The sequence below is a fragment of the Pollachius pollachius genome, assembly GCF_949987615.1.
Source record: "Pollachius pollachius genome assembly, chromosome: 19".
Taxonomy (NCBI): domain Eukaryota; kingdom Metazoa; phylum Chordata; class Actinopteri; order Gadiformes; family Gadidae; genus Pollachius; species Pollachius pollachius.
The window spans coordinates 12,744,261-12,765,270 of NC_136952.1; the positions used below are offsets into that span (position 1 = coordinate 12,744,261).

General features: G+C 43.6%; 2 protein-coding genes across 5 annotated transcripts; one reads left to right on the top strand and one right to left on the bottom strand.

Annotated features, from left to right (window-relative positions):
* Window positions 1-3,767: 3,767 nt before the first annotated feature.
* On the bottom strand, window positions 3,768-11,958 carry LOC307090008 (WD repeat domain phosphoinositide-interacting protein 1-like). The gene is made up of 12 exons (XM_079756532.1): window positions 11,598-11,958; window positions 10,327-10,409; window positions 9,200-9,369; window positions 8,885-8,981; window positions 8,593-8,690; window positions 8,374-8,466; window positions 7,732-7,802; window positions 7,375-7,482; window positions 7,091-7,255; window positions 6,500-6,607; window positions 5,509-5,648; window positions 3,768-5,124 (listed from the first exon to the last, which is right to left on the bottom strand). Exons 1-12 carry the CDS (start codon window positions 11,669-11,671, stop codon window positions 5,015-5,017), a joined length of 1,317 nt encoding a protein of 438 aa, XP_079612658.1. The 5' UTR covers window positions 11,672-11,958; the 3' UTR covers window positions 3,768-5,014.
* Window positions 11,959-12,634: 676 nt separating this feature from the next.
* prkar1ab (protein kinase, cAMP-dependent, regulatory, type I, alpha (tissue specific extinguisher 1) b) lies at window positions 12,635-20,791 on the top strand. 4 transcript variants are annotated; one of them, XM_079757247.1, is made up of 11 exons: window positions 12,635-12,775; window positions 14,890-15,110; window positions 15,544-15,714; window positions 15,799-15,890; window positions 16,007-16,068; window positions 16,191-16,237; window positions 16,403-16,561; window positions 16,673-16,733; window positions 16,867-17,000; window positions 17,326-17,407; window positions 17,646-20,791. In XM_079757247.1, exons 2-11 carry the CDS (start codon window positions 14,937-14,939, stop codon window positions 17,816-17,818), a joined length of 1,155 nt encoding a protein of 384 aa, XP_079613373.1. In that variant the 5' UTR covers window positions 12,635-12,775; window positions 14,890-14,936; the 3' UTR covers window positions 17,819-20,791. The 4 variants fall into 4 exon arrangements, with proteins under 4 accessions (XP_079613373.1, XP_079613374.1, XP_079613371.1 ...); XM_079757248.1 differs by having other exon boundaries at window positions 16,867-16,988; XM_079757245.1 differs by having other exon boundaries at window positions 15,544-15,890; window positions 16,867-16,988.
* The last annotated feature ends 219 nt before the right edge of the window (window positions 20,792-21,010 follow it).

A 21,010-nucleotide genomic window follows, 5' to 3' on the forward strand; every position in this document is an offset into this window, starting at 1 on the left:
AACGTCATAAAGCCATTGCACCCATCCTTTGTATATGAACTTTGTACATGTGTAAAAAAGGATTACTCCTCTTGTACCCATCCATGTTTGCTAGAAACATATATATATAGATAGATAGATAGATAGATAGATAGATAGATAGATAGATAGATAGATAGATAGATAGATAGATAGATAAAGACGAAATGGGATTGCTTAATGCATTTAGTTGACAAAAATCCATGTTTGCTAGAAACATATGATAGATAGAGTCCTTTTACGGACACAGAGGGGTGACAATTTTAATTTTAACTCAACATCGCTCTCTAGTGTGAGCTTGATGGGAGTGCATCAGCAACTGGTTAGAATGATTGTATTCCGCTTGTTTTCGTTTTGATCAATTAAATGATAACGGTGAACAAGAAGAAGTATTTCACTCGAGGGGAATGTTAATTGAGGACTTTTTGACGCCATTGTACTTATGGGTACAGGTAAAAAACTCAGCAAGTTGAACATGGGCTGGAATATAAGCAGGACACCCATAATTTACATCATGAGCGACACCTGTGTTTGTCCTACGATGACGCCTCTGTGAAAAGTGTTTATTGTGAGCTGGATAACATGTGTAATGTGGTTTGTGTGTTTGTTCCTCAGTGGTGTTGGGACATTAAATAAAGAATCTATCAAAGTGTCCTCGAAATCGGTTTGACAGTTTGATCTAGCCTTTTATGGTCGTCCTTTTTTCACTTAAGTGCTTTTAGATTAAAATGAAATAAGTGTATAAAAATCGTGGCTTTTTTTCTGTGACTTTGATATCAGGCATTTGACTCTGATCAGGTAATCACGTCACATTACAAATCTGGGTTAGACCAATTATGATATCCTCCTCTCCCCCCTCAAATCGACGGTCGCTCTCCCACAGACGGCGAAGGCCCTGGGTCTGGTGGGGTCGGCTGGGAACGCCAATGGAGGACCTGGCTCTGGTGAGCGGGCTGGGAAGGCCTCTGGAGGACCTGGCTCTGGTGAGCGGGCTGGGAACGCCTCTGGAGGACCTGGCTCTGGTGAGCGGGCTGGGAAGGCCTCTGGAGGACCTGGCTCTGGTGAGCGGGCTGGGAACGCCTCTGGAGGACCTGGCTCTGGTGAGCGGGCTGGGAAGGCCTCTGGAGGACCTGGCTCTGGTGAGCGGACCGGGCAGGCCTCTGGAGGCCCGTCCCTCCCCAGGCACTTAAGAGTGCGGCTCAGGTCCTGCACGGCGCGGTTCTGGGCCGCCATCTCCGAACGAGGTTCTATCTAACAGTGTTACAGGGGTCTCTAAAGTTAGGCTCAATTCATACATAACTAGCCCAGGGGAACCTTCCTTTACTTTTGGCATCCGGGTAGGACATTTGGGGAAAAGACAGAAATAATAAAAAATATATATCGCTCCACCACATCCTTGAAATATTAAAGACATATCAATGTGCGGTCACATGGTGCGACTTAAATCTCTTGTGGTGAGGTACAAATATCTTCTTGACTTTTTCATCACAAGACATTTTCCTCCTTGACAGGGAGGGATCACATAGCTGAGACCCCGGCCGATCCCTACAAAAACCTTCTGGGGGAGGCTCCTCCTGGCTCTCTTCTTCTTCAAAGTAATCAGTATGGTCGGGGGAGTCTGCACGGACCGAAGGACAGGGGGGGCCGTTGATAAGGCTCAGACGTGTTCATGGGGAGAACCGGGATTTCAGTGTGAATTCAGGGCAGGCCCATGTTATACCCTGAGAGATTCTTTCAGTGGCATGCCTCTGAACCTCCTGTTTCCACTGAGGCGCCCACCATCGCTTACTTTAGAAGCTGCAGAAAGAACACAATCCTCACATCTTTGAAGGAACAACAGAGACAAAAAAACAGCAGCAGCATCAGTTTTATATCGGAAATGTGTGTGTGTGTGTGTGTGTGTGTGTGTGTGTGTGTGTGTGTGTGCGCGCGCGAGCGTGTGGCAGGGGGAAGATCTCTTGGAGTCCAACTCTCTGTGGAGCTTGGAGTAATCCAGGGCAAACGAGGCCTCCGCCTCCAGCCAGGCAAAGAACAAACACACACATACACACACAGACACACACATACACACAGACACACTGACACACACAAACACACTCACACACACACACACACACACATAAATATACACATATACACACACACACACACACACATATAAGCACACACACACACACACACACACACACACACATTACATATTCCATTACAATTATTGCCATTTAGACTGATTGCATTAGATCAGACTTACTATAGCTTTTAAAATGTAAAATCGTTAACACACATAAACAATGTCTCCGTCCAGAGTCAGTAAGCAAATATAAACATGTCAGTATGATGGAAGGAGGAGGCAGCGGCTGTTGTAAGCGTAAGAATCAGTGCGTCAGTGTAAGAATTGATGGGGGAACCACCTCTGAAAGAGACACAAGCTTTATTGAAGAAACATTCGGGAAGGGTGTCTCATTTTTTATTTGATTCACTTCGCTTCATTACAATACAAGTAGCCCAAGCACGTTAAAACATAGGCCAATAAAGAATAAATGCATTAGCATTTAATTATAATTTCAAGGTGAACACACCCCAATCTTATGATGCAGTCATCATACTTCCAATATATCAAATCATCATGTTTGGATCAGCACCAAAGGATGATGCAAGCTAGACACGATAGACGCTTAAACCAGTACACAATCACAGTAAACAATAATTTCAATAATCACATTTCCACATGCCTACAAGGAACCTATAGCCAATATATAACCTTCGCTGAGGCAATTGCAAGCTTGGTCCCAGATACATGACTTTTTTTAAGAGGTTTTATTCTCTGCAGGTGCTTCAATGTGCGACGTTCGTTCCTCTTTGTCCCCATCAGGGTTTGAGTTTCAATCATCGAGGGTTTAAAGTGCTCAGTAACATGTAAACGTTTGAACACTTATTGCTTCATAAATCAAAATTCTTTATCTTTACCCATTTTGTTTTTAGGTTTCCTTTTTATGTGCAATCAGGAAAACTGACCTTGTTCATCATCTATTCATGTGATGACTATGACGATAACCATCTTACAACGTTGTTTATCCATAAAGCCCAATGTGAAGTGAATGTGTGCACATGACCCTCAGGCTCTCTCTCGCTTTGTGTGTCAACGTTTGTCTTTGGCAAAATGTGGCAAAATCTTTGAGTGCTTGAATGTTGGCAGCATTGAAAAGGGAGAAAGTAGACCATGATGAACCGACGATTCAACAAGGGAGAGGATTGGGAAAAATGGATTTGTAATGTGGGCCCAAAGCCCATGTTGATCTGCAACGAGGCTATCGCAGTAACAAAATAATACAATCAATCTGTATCACAGTATAGAACACATCCAATGGGTTCAGATGTTCTTGGACTTCCGTTGAACGTAAATAACACTTTCACGTGTTGCTTTCACATGTCAAGCCATTCTTGTTTTTTCTAATCAATATATATATATATATATATATATATATATATATATATATATATATATTTTTTTTTTTTTTTTTTGATTGTTGCTTTGAAGGATATGAAGAACTTTCCAGATGCCACTGGCATGGATGTATGTTGAGTAGTTAGAAGTTAGAAGTTGTAGCCGACACTTTTCAAATGTTAAATATAAGTACTGTCATTCAACCATGTGAAATCAAACCTGTTTAACCACATCGTGTAGTTTGGGAGCATCATTGATTTAGATCAAGACCGGGGTAGACAGATTTATTTTGTCTGGCTCATATCAAGCGGTACACTCGCAAAAAACATTAACGTCTCTACAGCGCCCCCTTTTGGCAAATCAGACGAAAGACAAACGGGTTACAGTTTACAGCTGTAGTCCTACTATACAGGCAGATGCTTTATATACAAATTATTCAAACAATAGTATCATCTTCAACATCGACTCATTCTATAAGTCTGTGATGTGTAATACTTACTTACTTCAAAATAACGTTAATTATGTCAAGTTGTTTAAAATAAAATGCTTTTAATTGCTAAAATAATTCAGTAAATATAATGACCTTTAACTATCTCATAAATCTCATAGAAATATTTTTTTATCAAGTATTTCAGCCAACGCCCAACCGGTCCCATCACCAATATAACCTTAAGCACCTTCTAATAACAAAATATATTGGCTTTCCATCAGACACTCATATTCTGAGTATCGTTGTCAGAAGAAGACATTACTGGCATCACAGCAGCCGCCGGGGGACATTACAGAAACCAGTATCATATACAAAATCCTCAATATCGGCTAATGTAATGGAGAAACTGATCAGAACGTTTGTGAAAACAATCTCTCAGAATCCTGATGTTCTCGTACTGAGATTTTTTGGAAAAATGTCTGCTTAAAAGGATATGCTTATAGCTAATTTTGTGACTAACCGCACATCAGTTCTCCCATATGATTCATTACGTGTTCAGCTCAAGTGTTGATATATTATATATTATCTATCATATATAGATAATATAGAGAGAGATAAGAGAGATAATGACAGATTTGAATTTGTCGAATGCGTTGGAGTAGCAGCCTTGGAAACACTGGCCTTTGGAAAGATTCTGGGGACACCGGAGTGGGACAGGACTTAGACTCGCCCACAGTTGGGAATCAGTTCAGGCGACAACAATGTGGGCAGGACTCTTCACACAGGCAGGAATAGTCCGAAAATGTCTCTGAAGCTCTTATTTGTGTTTTCCTCTGATTGGTTCGCAAAGGATGCAGGGTGCAAACAGCATGACATGCTATCAATTGATTAAAGAGTATCATGACTTTTCTGTACAAACAGGACGGATACAGAGGTGTGTGTAAGGGGAGGGGGTAAACAGAACCCTAGGCCAGCAAGGGTAGAAATGGATCCAGAGAGGAAACACCATATTTGGGTGTGTATTGCACACTGCCATTCTTCCTTCAAGCTCGGCTCAAACAGAATTGTTATTGTTTACGGGGTCTTTCTGGGGGTTGGAGTCAGTCAGTCAGTCATTCACTCTAGGGGCTGAAGGAAGGAAACTCATTCTCGTCGTCCAGGCAGACAGGTCCTTCGGCAAACTCATGTTCTGGGATCACATCCCCCTTCACCCCACCGTCCTCCGAGTAACCTGGGTGGAAGAGTAGGAACAGGGATTTGTTAAAGGAATGACTAGAAAGGTCCCTGAAACATGGAACGTGAACTGAGAAGATCCAGCCTTGTAGCCAATAACTTTAATGAAACAGGGAACAAGGCCTAACTTCGCCCTTCAGTTTTTTAGGCCCAGGTGCTGAGCCATAACCAGCCCCCACCCCTCCCAAGAAGTTCTCTTGTATCAGTAAGACTGCTCGATCACAGATTATACCTCACCTTGCAGTTTTTGTCATGTTCAAACATGCCTGATGGCAAAGAGTGTCTTTCATTGTAAATTGTAAACGAAAAGAGTGATACCCATGTAAATCTCCCATCACCATGAAACAGACATTACAGTTACAGGTTGACAACCCTAGCCTACCCATGAGAGTGGACGAAGATGGTGGCGTGGAAGAAAGCGCAACGGTGGCAGCATATGATTGGCTGGACGGTTGGGGCGGGACTTCCTCCAGCTCGGAGTCTTCCGGCTTTTCAGCGGATTCCTCACCACTTTCAAACAACCTGGAATTTACAACAGGGAATCTTGGAATCATCCACTGGGAAAAAAAAGCCATCACATACTTCATTCATCAATTCTTCAAATAAATCCTAACAATCCTTTTCTATTATTGTATCTTTTGTAAAATGTTTTTAATTGTTTAGAACGACATCTGGCATTAGACATCTGGGTTCAGAGCCAACACTGTATGTCGTGTAGTTGTAATGCATTAGAATAATAGCGTTTCTTTAAGCGTGAAATACAATAAGGTAGAGCGCAGTAGTTATAATGTGAAAATCAAAGAGGAAACACATCATTGTGTGTATGAAACGGAAACACATATTATTCCAGGCGAGGCTTGAACTCACAAACTCGGCATCACTCTGCAGGATACTGTCACGGACAAGTGCTGCTAACCGAAGTACAGAACCTAGACATGCTGCAGTCACTGTACTCTGATCCATCGCCCTCATGGAACCCCGTTCATTAAAGGAAGGTTAAGGAGTGCACAGTGAATTATGAAAGCAGGGGATATGCTATCGGCTGCCCTCTGATCACTCTGATCTTCATGTCAGTCTGACGAATACAGCGCGCTGATGGAAACGTATCGGCTTCATAACACAAACGTACATTGCTCCAGGCAAGGTTTGAACTCGCAACCTTTCCTAAGAACTGTGCACTTACCGATTACAAGACTGGGGCCTGGATGAACTAGAGTTCAACAGAGACACAGACTCATTGAAAATGGTGCCCTGGTTCTGTTCTAGTGTTGACTACCATCAGCATTCTGGTCTGAAAAGCACACTGCCTCGATAAAATGTGTAGCTCAAAAAACACAATTATTTCTCCATGTCTAACACCCCCATCCACTCACTTGTGCTTTTGGACCAGGACACACTCCCCTCCATCTTGTGGGTCCACGTTGTAGATGTAAAGATGGCCGTCGGAGGAGGCCACGAGCAGCCGGGGAAGCTTCTGGACCCTGAGAATGAAGACAGACAGTGATCAAACCACCGGACAGACAAGGCCACGACAATATGTTCTGCACTTCCCCGGCGGAACATTTGAGTCGATGAACCAATTTGATCATGTTCTTCCGGGGTCTTTCAACGATAAGACAGTAACCACAATCATCTTCATAAGACAGCATGCATAGCTTCATCATTTCAGCGATGGCTGTCAATCAAACCAGATTTTCTTGCAAAACTGAAAAGAACAACACTTCACAAGATTTGAAATGGACTACCCTGCAAAAATACAGACAATTCTACATGATCTTATCATATTTACAAGCTTATTTAAATAAGTAAGGCTAGACTATGGTAAACCGACTTTGCAACGCACCTCTTCATAACCCCCCCAATAATAACACCAATCAGACGGATAAATGAACGACGGAGGTAAAGAAATAGCAAGAAACAACCCAAAATAATAGCCCTGACTAACAAGACAAAGGAGTTCCTACGTGGCCAGGGCGCAGACGTTCTTCAGGCCGATCATGTCCAGGCGCACGGTGGCGAAGGCTCGGTCCTGGTGCATCATGTCGGACACCTGGGCGGGCAGGTAGGTGCTGGCCGCCGTGAACATCTTGCCCACGTAGGCCGACCACGTGGGAGACTCGTCCTCCTGACTGCAGGAGACGGTGGTGGGTTAGGGGGAGGGTCTGTGCGGTGTGTGTGTTTAAATGTGTGCGTGTGTGCACATTTGTGTGCGTGCGCGCGTGCGTGCGTGCGTGTGTGTGTGTGTTACTTGGGAGTGTGCTGTTCCAGTTTGAAGATGTGGACAGTCTCAGTGTTGCTGGAGGCGCACAGGAACTGTCCGTCTGCACTGAAGGACAATGAGCTGATGCTCACATACCTGACGCACACACACACACACACACACACACACACACACACACACACACACATGCAAGCATACAGACACACACACAAACAAATACACAAACACACATACAAATAATAAGCATACTGAAAAAATGAAAATATTCAATTATATGTCCCATGTAATATACCCATATGCTCTGAAATACTTTTTTCTACAGACAACCCATCACACGCATGTAGTCACATAGTGAAGGAAGGGCTACTATAAACGATCACTCACCTCTTCATGCCTCTACGGAACTCAAATAGCTTGTGTCCTTCAGGTACAGTGAAGACCCTGATCACAGTTCCCTGGGAGGGAAAGCATAGATGGAGAGCAGGCAGCAAGTCATGTTTATGTCTTCTTAAACAGAGAATCACATGATGGAAATATCTGATGTGTCAGAAGAGGCTCGAGCTTACAACATCAGCATTGATAAGGCTAAGTTATATTGGATGGGATGGTTTTCAATGCAATTGATGAAACCTCAACTGAATGAAACACCTGAATAGACTTGAGGACTTGTGTTGAATCTCAGGTGTAGCAGGTGAAACTCAAACTTGCAACATTGTTTGTTGTACTTAAATAATTGCTTCCCTACAGCACCATTAAATGGTGTGCTATGAGGAACGTTGCAGAGCAACCAGTTAATTTAAATCGGCTTTGTTCTTCCTTCATTGAATTTGTTCATAAAGTAAATGACTGTTGCTTCAGGTTAGGCTCGAACTCCAAACCTCTGCATTTCTTCACCGGCTACTGTGCTTTAAGTACCACACGCTAAGTGATTGCACCACTTGAAGATAAACACAAAGAGATAGAGAGAAAAATGAAGGCCTAACTGCTAAGATGAACATAGAGGAATGGACCGAGTGCAGTGCTGACCTTCTCTGAGGCACTTGCAAGCTTGGTCCCAGATGTGTTGAAGGTGACTGCGGCCAGAGGACTGTCGTGCGCTGGGATCATAGTCACGTTGCTCTAAGGGACAGACAGGGACACACACACCCCCCCAAAGTGACCATACCATCACGGCACGGATTGGACCTAAGAGGTCCCAGGTTACATTGTGTTCGGTGTTATAGGCGACAGGAGAGGGGTGGCTACCAGGTTGTTGGCGTCGTAGACGATGATCTCCCCGTTGGTGGCACTGCCAGGGTAGGCCAGGTAGGAGTTGCCGTGGTTAACGGAGAGGGCACAGAGACCTGGGGGTGGAGAGGTGGAGAGAGGGTGAGCTGACGGTGGTTCACTCACCTAGCTATCTCACTCTCGTCACGCGCAGGACTGAGCACGAATGGGAGCTGTTACTGTAAGGGTATTGTTTTTTGTGTATTTGTGAGGGAGGGTGTGTGTTTGTATGTGTGCGTGTGCCTTTGCGTGTGAGTGTGAGTGCCTCTACCCGTGGGGTTGGAGGGTGTGTTGAGCAAGGTCTTCAGCAGTTTCATGTCCTTGATGTTGTGGATGTAGATGGACTCCTCAAGACACACCACCAGACGCTGAGCAGGAGAGAGAGAGAGAGAGAGAGAGAGAGAGAGAGAGAGAGAGAGAGAGAGAGAGACCAACAATCAGCATCAGTGTATATTTTATTAACATTTTCATAATGTTTGTGTGATGAGTAAAGGATTTAAGAATGTTTAATAATGATAAAAAAAACGTAATATGTCACAACTCAGGGGCATGGGAGGGTTGCATCCATGGCCGTCCTCATACTCACCTGTCTGTTGAGCCGGACCGAGAGGATGTTGTTGGAGTAGCTGTAGTTGCAGATCTCCGTGCCCTTCTTGAAGTGGTAGACGTTCATGCGTCGCGGCGTGGCCAGGCTGACTACCACCACCAGGCTGCTGGAAAACAGCCGCTCCACGATGTACACCTCCGGGCACTCCACTGGGGGACACCGGTTGGGGAACCAGGTCAAAGGTCAACAGCGTAGCCATTGATCAGGCGCGTCTATCCAAAGGTAACGCCAGTGCCATGGCAGGATTTTGACCCCCGACAACTATGCTTCTTGGTCTAGGCTACAAAGGGACAAGCATCAGCAGGATATACCGTGTGAAAGACAAACTAAACGGGTCTGACTCAACCTTGAGGCTTGAGACGAATGCTCGCCAGATCAGATTTTTGCTGTAATTACATCCTTCATCTTACTGTATCATTCAGACACAAGTACAGGTATCCTATTCTTCACTTTGTGCATTCATGAACCATTGTGTATCAGGATAAAACCATTACACTATTGGGTGTTGACGGAATTTGACCACATATTTTGAACAAAACCAAAATACTATTATTGTTGAGCAAGGCATTGGTTGCTAGCTAAAGACGATGTGCGAGGTGATTTTGTATTGTGAGCTAGCTACCAGAAATGATTATTTTTTAATTGTAATATCTCATTGAACACAAAAGCGATGTTATCTTAAAACAATTTAACACCGGCATACACATCTGTCTTTAATTACATTGTATAAACAGATGAGGAAGGTCACATGTCATAATATGTCCACCGATGACTCATTGGCTGTTATATCATTGTATATTTCTGTGTGTCAGATTAAATGACTGCTTGTCCAGATAAGAATCACCTTACTAAGCCCTGACTTCTCGAAGCCTGAGGCGCTTTCTCTGTAACTCACACCAGTTGTGGAAGTTTGCCAAACAAACATTATGTGACCCGAACAGGGCCTTGACACTGCTGGAGGCAGGTCACTGTAGACTTCAAGTACAACAACCACAACAACAAGGGGAAAACCTGAACATATGACACATTGATTGATAACATTGATCCTGTTGCCCGCTCAGTTTAATATTAAATGATTGGGAGGGAAGAGCCTCTTCTGACCTTACCTCCCTCGTGGATGGAGTCCATTTTGTCCACCGAGGTGATAGAGAACAGCCTGTAGCCAGTCTTGGTGCCCATGGACAGAGAACTGAGATACATGCAACAAAACAACAATAACAACAACACAAAGTTAGAATAAAAGATTGCGTCTGGTTTCAGATCATGGATGTATACTATGTTATCCCTCAATGGCCCTTTAAATATCAATGGAAAAGCATCAATGTCAAAGGTGGAGGTTTAAAAGCATATTTGAGTAATAAACCATGGAGAAATACACGTTGACAGAAAGCATTGACACACACACACACACACACACACTCACACACAGACACACAGACACACACTCACATACTCACACACACTCAAACACACACTCACATACACTCACTCACACACGGAAGTCCACATAATGCTTGGTGGTTTCTATATATATCCATCAAGAAGAGAATGAATGAGAGTGAGGGCCCCAGTAAATACAGCAGGAGTGCAGGTCAGATCAGGTGACTATAGACTTCTGCTGTACCATCTTTGGTGATAACAAGCAGTCTGAGGCCTATGTATGGCTGCACTGTGGACGATAAGCCAGGGAGAGTTTAGGGTTGGGGTAGGACACGGGCAACAGCTGTCATCAGATAAAGGTCTCATCTAATCTGAGTTTTGTGTCACGGTCACCATTCATGGAAGATGATGACCACAGTTCATTTTACTGAGAGGAGGATGCTGGTTCCTTTTTGTATGACACAACTCTAACTGGAAAGAAAATTGTCCTGAAATGCCAGATGATCCTTCAGGCAGAACTATCATTAGGCCGGGCTATACATAACAAAGGCCCTAGTGTCTTGAATGATCGCTCAGTCGTAAAAGTAAACAGAAAATGGTTGAGCTAATTACAAACACAGGAAAAACACTTTTGAACTTTGAACTTTTTGGGACATTGCAACAGAAACCCCCTTGTACATTTTCAGGGCAACATCACGTTATAGTCGTACTTATGGTCCTATATTACAATGATGGCCCAACTATATGCCATCGATGAACACCTTAAAGATGATGAGCTTACTTAACCTTAAAAAGACGCTGTGGTATGAACCTAGACTAAGACCCTAAGGTTACAATTATATTCATTATATTTGTAGGCCAGCAGAATCCTCTAATCTCAGACGATGTAGGACCCAACTAGAGCCACACATTAGGAATGTGCGGTTCAAACATTATGCAACAGTCAGGTGGCACTGGGTGCTCCGACTCGCGCCGGCCCGAGTCTGGGGTCGCTTACGTGGTGTCCTGGTTAAACGACGCGCAGATCAACCCGGGCTGCCCTCCCTCGCAGACTGGCTCCGGAGACTCCATCGGCAACGATTATTCTTCTTTTGATTCTGCAGTAGTGAGAGGCCTCTGGTTCGGATCGCTTACCCTCACTTCCGAAATCCGCTTTACCAAAACCCCTCTTCTCCCCTTTACACCAAGTGCCACGCGCACACACTTGAGGTAGAACACAATGTTTGGACGAGATCTTTCAAATGTCACGAACGTGCCATACCATCAACATATAAAATATAAAACAATGATAATCATTTGACAAGACCTTAATGATTCAACATTTTCATTCTGTATATATAGCATTACTGTGGTATTAACTTCACTGATGGTCACACAACAAAACATAAACAGCTGATGGGTGTATGCGTCACATTAAATACAGTTCTCTATTGGCTCAGAACTATGTCTCAGGACTGCGCCTCCAACGTTTCAATTGGTTGAGCCATCAACCATCTCTTCCTCATTGAGTATTGTGGCTGTCGATCAAACTAGTTCCGCCCAGATAGAGTTCCAGTTATGCGATTGGTCAGATATTCTTTCAGTCTTGTCACGAGGAAATGTTTTGATTATTACACTGGATATAATCATAGCCAAGAATAATATGATTTACCTATGTGTTATACCCTTCCTCGACCTATCCTAGTATTACCAAACAACCTGCACAGGCTAAAACAAAATAAAAACACAATAAATTGATGAACTTTCCATAGGTTTTCCATAACAATGACATATACCCATTTAACCTTTTGAAGACGTATTGATGTTATATAAGATGATAATGCATAACATAATTTGTATCCATAATAAAATAAACTCATTTTCAAACCAGTTTAAATGGCTTATATAGCCTAGCAATCGTTTATTAATTAATGTAGTAACGCCGTTATTTCGTTGACGTCACGACACTGTAAGTGCCCCTTTAAGGTTGCTAGTGGTTACGGCTCACATGTCAGAATGAGAAGCTTTGACGTCAATGACGGCTCGTGATTGGCCCTAACCCGTATCCGGTGGGGCAGCGGTCCAGGGCTGGGGAAGAAACCAAACCTACGCGAGGATCTCCAACTGTTACGCTTTGCTATAAACCTTTTATTCCGAGTCTTTAACGAGGGGCTCGGTGGGATTTTGTAGATCATCGTAAGTATCTGCTTGTACCTTTACTTGAAACCAACGACCTTCCTGTAGTAGAATAGCATTTGCTTCGTTTGGCATTTGTTTATGATAGAGCTCAAGATGGCGTCATCGGATGAACGCTTTGCCTTTGCAGGCCAGTTGACAGAAGCTAACCTGCGAATCATCCTGCTAATCTACGCTTGTTTACCTCACATAGTGCAGGCGTAGAACGAAAAATATGATTGCATCTTGAATTGTATTCAATAGGATTGTCGCGATGCTTATTTTTTTATACGTAGCTTGGCTTACAGAAATCCTCCACCCTGCGTGGATGCTTCCACATCTAGCTACAGATCAGTCTGACATATGCTGTGAGAGAGAGACTGTGATGTGTAGCTGTCATATAGCTACGGCAGAGATGTTAGCTATCCACTTTTAAAATTATAGTTTTGCATGTATCTTGCACCCTCAGTCGATCCCTTGTCCAGCAAGGTCATTACATTGTAGTACTTTACCCTAGTCTTAGTGTCAGATAACCTATTCAAGCGCTGCAAGAATACTCATTGCCATTAATGTAATTACAAGAGATCATCTTTTTCTGTGCCTTTTTTGTTATGGATTTCGTAGCAAAACCTCAAAGCTGTCAAGCTGTCACACAAGTACAAATTTACAGTGTCATTACCTTATTTTAAAACTGTTGAACAGTGTCCATCGACACTGATTACAATATGAGTAATCAATAATACTTAATTTTCGCTGTAACATTATTTAATAAATACTTGAAGATTGTGTACACAAGGGTTTCAGGCAGGCGGGTCAATATCAGATACAATCAGTGATAATCTCCCTTTGTGCCACGCCAGATAACAAACTGATCTGAATCCTTTCTAACTCATCAGTTTGATGTCTCTGCCTAGTGCTTGATTGCTGTGATAAGGCTTTAGTGTCAGAGGTGATCAATCTAACCGATAGATCTCTGAGGTTTTTGCAAGCATAGGTATGCTATGCATGTTGCACGACTATTAGTTTGGCATCACAGGAGTTTCACATGCACTTGAACATAGCCATAATAGGAAAGGAGTGTAGATTAGGGGAGGAAATGCATTGACGTCATAATGTCAGGTTATGTACCCATATGAATAACTGTGGTTTGATGTGCATAAAGATGGTGCAATTCTATCTACTCTTACATTGATGGCGGAATGGAGCATCTTTTTAACTGCTGGTTGAAGACAATTCATGCTGTGAGGCTTCCCTTGCATGTCAAATTGTAGGCCAATATTTATATTTTGCAGAGTTGTTGACATTACTGTTTCCCATCGATTCTGTTTATTCTTGATGTGCTTCCTGCTGCTCCAGCACATAGCACTGTAGTGCCTCATCTCCTGTAAAATAAACAAGCCACAGACGAAAACACACTCTGTTTTTCATCTTCATTATAGAAAGCCAAGACGGTACTCTTCATTTTCTAGACAAAAGAGGAGAATATGTATGTACGGTGTTGTACTTTGTAGAGGGGGTTTGGTAAAGTTCCAAAATAACATTTAAGCAGATATTTTGTGCTTCAACCTAAATTCATGGACTAGAATATCTGTGGGGTCACAATACGTGCAGATTTTAAGTTACGTTAATTGAGTGGCATGGTGTCATAAAAGTACTTATTGGTTATTATTCTGAATTTTGCTGCATTAAAATTTGTGTTCAGCTCCTGCATTTGTTTCACGAAGCGATGGCTACAAATGTCACAGACTTTTGGCAAAAATAGACTGGGCACATAATAAATAAAAGTTGTTGACAGAAAACGTGAACTAATTCTAGAACCAGTGCCCAGCCTGTGTTGTGTGTACGTTCTTTCTGTCAAGTCATGGAGGTGTGATCTCATCATATGATCGGCCTCTCTCCCAGCCCTTTTTGAATAAGACGGGCTTCACAGATCCAAAACACCACCATCCCCCTCTCTTGTGTGCTGTCTCGCTCTTTTGCTCTCGCTCTCTCTCTCCCCCAGAACATTCCTCCCGTAGCTTTGGCCCGTTTAGTCTCTCTTTCTCTTGGTGAATCCAATTTGACCCACTACACTCTCATAGGACGGGTTCTTTTTTTAATTTCAAAAACAAAAAAAATACGTTTCCTTTCTTCAGCCAGGTCAGAGGTCAAGAGTCGGCAGATCAGCGTCCCGGTGGAGGTCATGGCGTCAGGCAGTACGAGTAGCGAGGAGGAGCGCAGCCTGCGCGAATGTGAGCAGTACGTGCAGAAGCACAACATCCAGCAGCTGCTGAAGGACTGCATTGTCCAGCTGTGCACCTCCAGGCCAGATAGACCCATGGCCTTCCTCCGCGAGCACTTTGAGCGGCTGGAGAAGGTGTGTGTTTGTGTGGGTGCTGTTGCCGGGTGTGGGTGTAGTCAAGGGGAGGAGGTGGGGGCAGTAGATAGTCGAATATGATATTAGAATAATTAATGTTATTTTCAAAAATTACAAGTTATTTTTCCCTAGTGGTCATTTCGGTTACTGTATGAGGGACCTTTATGACAAGTGTTTGCTATAAATATTGGCCAATATTATGAGCAAAGCTCAATCCGCTGTTTTCCACTAGGTTTGAATTATTGTCAATCATTCATCTTATAAAGGTCATTTTTAAGTTATTAAATATTATTTAAGTTCTGTCATTACAAAACAACAATAAAGAACAAAATCTATATTAGCCTTGTAGATTGAGTCTCTAATAACCCCTGGCACACTTCCTATCTGGGTCATGTTTCTAACGCCCTATTGGCCGGCTCTCTTCCCCCTGCAGGAGGAGGCCAAACAGATCCAGAACCAGCAGAAGGCCGGCAGCTCCCGGTCCGACTCGCGGGACGAGGAGGTGTCCCCGCCCATGAACCCCGTGGTCAAAGGTCGCCGGCGAAGAGGAGCCTTCAGCGCAGAGGTCTACACGGAGGAGGACGCCGCCTCCTACGTCAGAAAGGTAGTGTATTGTACCCACACACACACACACACGTATGTGAGTTGCTCTGAAATAAGCAATGTCTCGTATCGCGTCCTTCTCCAGGTCATCCCCAAAGACTACAAAACCATGGCGGCGCTGGCCAAAGCCATCGAGAAGAACGTGCTCTTTTCTCACCTGGATGACAATGAGAGGAGGTACCCTGTTGTTGTTGTTGTTGTTTCCTTGTGTTGTTCTTTGATTTCTTTGATTTTTTTTTGTGTCCGATACACAAATCCTTTATTTATTTCGATATTATGTCCTCTACTTTCAGTGACATATTTGATGCCATGTTCCCCGTGACCTACATCGCCGGGGAAACAGTAATTCTGCAAGGTTTGTGGGGGGGGGGGGTCGTTGGTTCGCTTTCATCCTTCTTAGTGACCCACCGAATTCAAGTCCACCAATTTTTATTTTTGTTGGTGACCTCTGTTATTAACGGCATGTTTTTCTCATAGGTGACGAAGGGGACAACTTCTATGTCATCGACCAGGGGGAGATGGATGTGAGTCCGACTGCCTTCATCGTCCCTCCTTTAGGGAAACCCCGGACCCCTTCTCCCTGAACGCAGAAAACCTTTGAAAGAATCCCGTTGTTTTCTTTCGCCGGTTTCTCCCCGCTCTCTCTGATCCGACTTGTCTCCCGTTTTATACTTTTGTTTTTGGTCCAGGTGTACGTGAACAACGACTGGGTGACGAGCATCGGAGAAGGGGGCAGCTTCGGGGAGCTGGCGCTGATCTACGGTACCCCGCGGGCCGCCACCGTCCGGGCCAGGACCAACGTCAAGCTGTGGGGCATCGACCGCGACAGCTACCGGAGAATACTCATGGTGAGGGAGGCACCGCAGTCCGCTCGGTCCTATGCTGCTCCGACGTCATGCGTCCGCGTTTCATGTCTTCGTCGGTCGACCGTGAGTTGAAACGATCGTGTCTTTCCACAGGGAAGCACCCTGAGGAAGAGGAAGATGTACGAGGAATTCCTCCGCAAGGTGTCCATCTTGGGTGAGCTGCTTGATCGCGTTATCGTCTTTGAATCCCGGTGGCACTTTGTGAGTTTATTAACGGCCGTGTCGTGTCTCCGCCTCTGCCTTCTTCGCTGTGTGGGCGTGTCCTCTTGTGGCCCCTCCCTCTTCAGAATCCCTTGACAAGTGGGAGCGTCTGACGGTGGCCGACGCCCTGGAGCCGGTTCAGTTCGAGGACGGACAGAAGATTGTGGTCCAGGGAGAGCCTGGTGATGAGTTCTTCATCATACTGGAGGTTTGCACCAACGTATGCAAACACGCGCACTAAAACACGCATGCACCCACGCATGCACACAAGCACACTATAATTCACTCAGGCATAAATACAACGGTGTGAATAAGAGGGTTTCAATCATTTGAGCTGAAGTGCCGTCAAAGAACTTCAAGCTTGGTACCTCTTTGTCAATTCTAGAATAACCCAGCAACGAGTTGTTTATAATGTTATTATAAGGGTTATAAGTACCAAGGTCATGTGACACCATCCTAGAAGGGTAGGTAAGTGACAATCGTGCATTAAATAAAGACGAGAACATGCATTACAGACTATTAACATGGGTGTGTGTGTGTCTCAGGGCTCTGCCGCAGTGTTGCAGCGTCGCTCAGAGAACGAGGAGTTTGTGGAGGTGGGGCGGTTAGGACCATCGGACTACTTTGGTAAGAAGCCCTTCATTCCGGGAGGAACTTTGTCCCGATTGCCTTTTTTTACATAAATGAGGTCCCTTGGTACTGTGCATTGTCTGTGCGTCCGCACAAGCTGCCTATTGTGTGGTTTGGCCTTTTTGCGTGTCCAATTGGCTCACATGCTACTCTCTGTGTGTGTGTGTGTCTGTGTGTGTGTGTGTGTGTGTGTGTGTGTGTGTGTGTGTGTGTTCGTGCGCGTGCCTCCCTCCAGGGGAGATTGCCTTGCTGATGAACCGGCCCCGTGCTGCCACGGTGGTGGCCCGGGGACCCCTGAAGTGTGTCAAGCTGGACCGGCCCCGCTTCGAGAGGGTTCTGGGGCCCTGCTCGGATATCCTGAAGCGCAACATCCAACAGTACAACAGCTTCGTCTCACTGTCTGTCTGAGTTTCGACGGGGGGGGGACCCTGACCCCCTTTCTCCATCCATCCCAGATGTCCCCCACTCCTACCTCCACCCCACCCCCCCTCTTTCTTTCTTTCTTTCTTTCACTCGGGTCCACCAATGCAATTTTTGCTTTGCATCACTTTCTTCTCTCTCTGCAGTTTCCCTTTTCGTTTCTCTTATTCCATCCCTGCACTCAAAGCTGTGCTTTTCTGGGTTGTTGCTGAAGGCCAACCGCCGTGCTGGTGTCCCGTCACCCTACAGGCGGTGACACGACGACGTGCTAGCCACTCCATAGGTGTACGAGCAGAATCACCCTTCCTTTACACTTGTGATTTGGTAGTCGTGATTATTGTTATACTTTATTATTTTTCTTAAAGCTTTGTAGGACAATCAAATGGGAAGCTCCCGTTACATGTTAATTCCCTCAAGTGGTTGAAGTGTAAAAACTAAAATGAAGTAGAGGGGGGGCCCTGAGGGCCCCTTGAGCAGCAGTGGATGAAGAATTGTATTGTTTATGTTTGAGTCTCGATTAGACTTTTTTTTTGTTGTGCTATCGAGCAAGACTGAAAAAAATATTGAATCTGATTCACTTTGTTGTGTATGGATTTTAGGGCAGCCAATTATGTGTCCCTATAAAACAGCTAGGTTGTAATCGATGGTTAAGCTAATCATTAGCACCTCCCAATTAGGGTTTATTTTTTGGAAGCCGTCCCTCAACCCTCACATGGACCCCCCCTCATCCCCCTTTTTTCTTAATTTGAGTCGGGATTTTAAACATGACCGGATGATCTTTGGATAGCAAAGGCATATAATATATATATAAAAATAATATATACAAACACATTTTTCCCACCTATACGGCAGTCAAGTGTTGCTAAGGGACATAATGTAGTCATTTTGTTGTCCTTTGGTAACCACAGACTTTATATTATGTCTCTAACCAAATCCTATGGTAAAAAACCCACTGTCTTCAATGGATGAATCTGAACAGAGCTCCAACATAGCATTCTACTGCGGTTTGGGACTTCTAACCCATGGGCTCTATTCTATTGGACCTCATTCGAGAGCTTGTACAGACAGTGTATGGTTTGGGTTGTTTTGCTGTGTAACTACCAGACTGGTGCCAAATGTTACCCAGGCCGTCGTCAAACCATAATTATGCACTCTGGTCCGTGTTCTGAAGTTCAGGAGGGTTCCAAATGAACAAGGAAGTGATTTTTAATGCATTGACCTCCCATTGGTAGAATCGATAACCATGCAAGAACTGCCTTGGAACATTCGAAGGGTAAAATAAACATTTAGTATTGCGTGTATTTCAGTATTTTTCCGACGTTTTCAGTATGCATCAAATATCTTAATCGCTCTTCTGCCATGGTTTGTAAACAACACAAATGTTATTGTAGAGTGACTCCAAAAGATCGTAGTAACTTTCAACGCAGACCAATGGTCAACACGGATGTTGCCATGGCTACGATCTGAGACGGTGGCAAACGTATATAAACAAAAAAAAAAGTGTTTCAATGTCTTTTTAAAAAGCTTATTTTTCCATGAATTCTATTTCAGGTGTTGAGTGCCACATCGTACCGAAATGCTTATTCGAAACAGTGTAATGTGTCGTGTGTAACGTCATGGTTTATCTATTACTTTCCCCCCCCAAGCAAATGGCGTATCACAAATTATTGCAATTAAAAAAAAAAAGGAACGAAATCAAAGTAGATGATTAAACAGATTCATGGCTTGGAAGTAAAGTATAGCTATATATATATATATAATAATATATAGGTAATCTGAGGGAATGTAAATGTAGCCTGAGGTGAGGCGACTGAATATGAGGACTTCTTGAGTAAATCTTAGGTGGTGAGAATGTGTGGCCGGTGAAGGCAGATCTTATTACCGCCACAATAGCTTGTGATTTCCATGCTTGCTGTGCGTAGTGTGTGACGTGTGAGGGCCCCTGAGGCCCGCTGTGAATGACTGCGTGTTGTAAGGAAGCACGCTGACCCCTCTGCCACTCAAAAGAGGCAGGGTATTTTAAATATAAATTTTGATTATTTGCTCCCTAGTTTGAACTGCTTGGTAACTTTTAGATGGTGTAATATCTGCTTCTTCTTTTTCTTAATATAAATGCATCTTCTGTTTTATTTTTTATGTTACTTTAAGTTACTCACACAGACTGGTCGACTTCTGTGTAATAGGTCTAAACTTCATTCCTGTCTTCATTGCTTGTCTGCCTTTAGCGGCTTTTATCCACGAACTGATTAAGTATGCTTTTACTTTGATGTTTCTTTCCTCTTCAGTGTACCAAAATGTCTCCATTTTATGCCTATGTACAAACTGATGGATTTATGACTGACTGACACACTGACCAATGGAAGGGCAGATCGAGCGATTGCGTGTGACTGTGCAAAGACGTTGTGGCTTTGTGCTATGGGAGTGTACTTGTAAGTGACACCATTGTACTTTTTATTCATTTTTGAAAACTAATATTATTCCCTTCTATTTCTGCAGAACTGCTTGGTTACATTTGGTTATCGTGTCATCCGCTGTTTTTGAGTTTGTAAAACAATAACAAAAAAAAACGAAACAAAAAAATTCCTAATCTACAGGACACGACACTGTTGGGGGCGCGGTGTAGGGTTTATCACTTTGACCTTTTCATGTAGAGAGCGTTGGATTTACTGTCCGTTTTTCCTGGATAAACATTTTAATCACACCCCCAATCGTCCCAGTTTGCCTTAGCTTACCTTACCAGGGCTTTCAGTAGTTGACGTCACTCCTGCTAGCTCCGACTCGAGCAAGTGTGTTAGGCCCGCAGCGTTAGGAGCTGCCGGCTGTCAGAGGACCATTCTTTTTCTATTCTGCCCTTCGAGACTGTATTCAGTTCTTCTTCCTTTTATGTGCAAAGATGTTTTATCCTTTTGGTATAGATTGTTTCAGATGGCAATTTAAGCAATAAAAATAAATAAAAAAGCATACTGTGTTTTTTTGTTTTCTTTTACTGGTTGTGACTGTTTGTTTTAGCTATTTACTTATTATCTTGAGGCCTCAGTACAACCTGGAGTTCTATTACAGATTAAGTACTTTTAATACAATTAATAAATAAGCTTAATCTTATCAGTTCAAATTAAAGTACAACCATTAACAAAGGTGAAAGTATTCAAACATTTGGTAAATAAAGTATAATTATGAAGT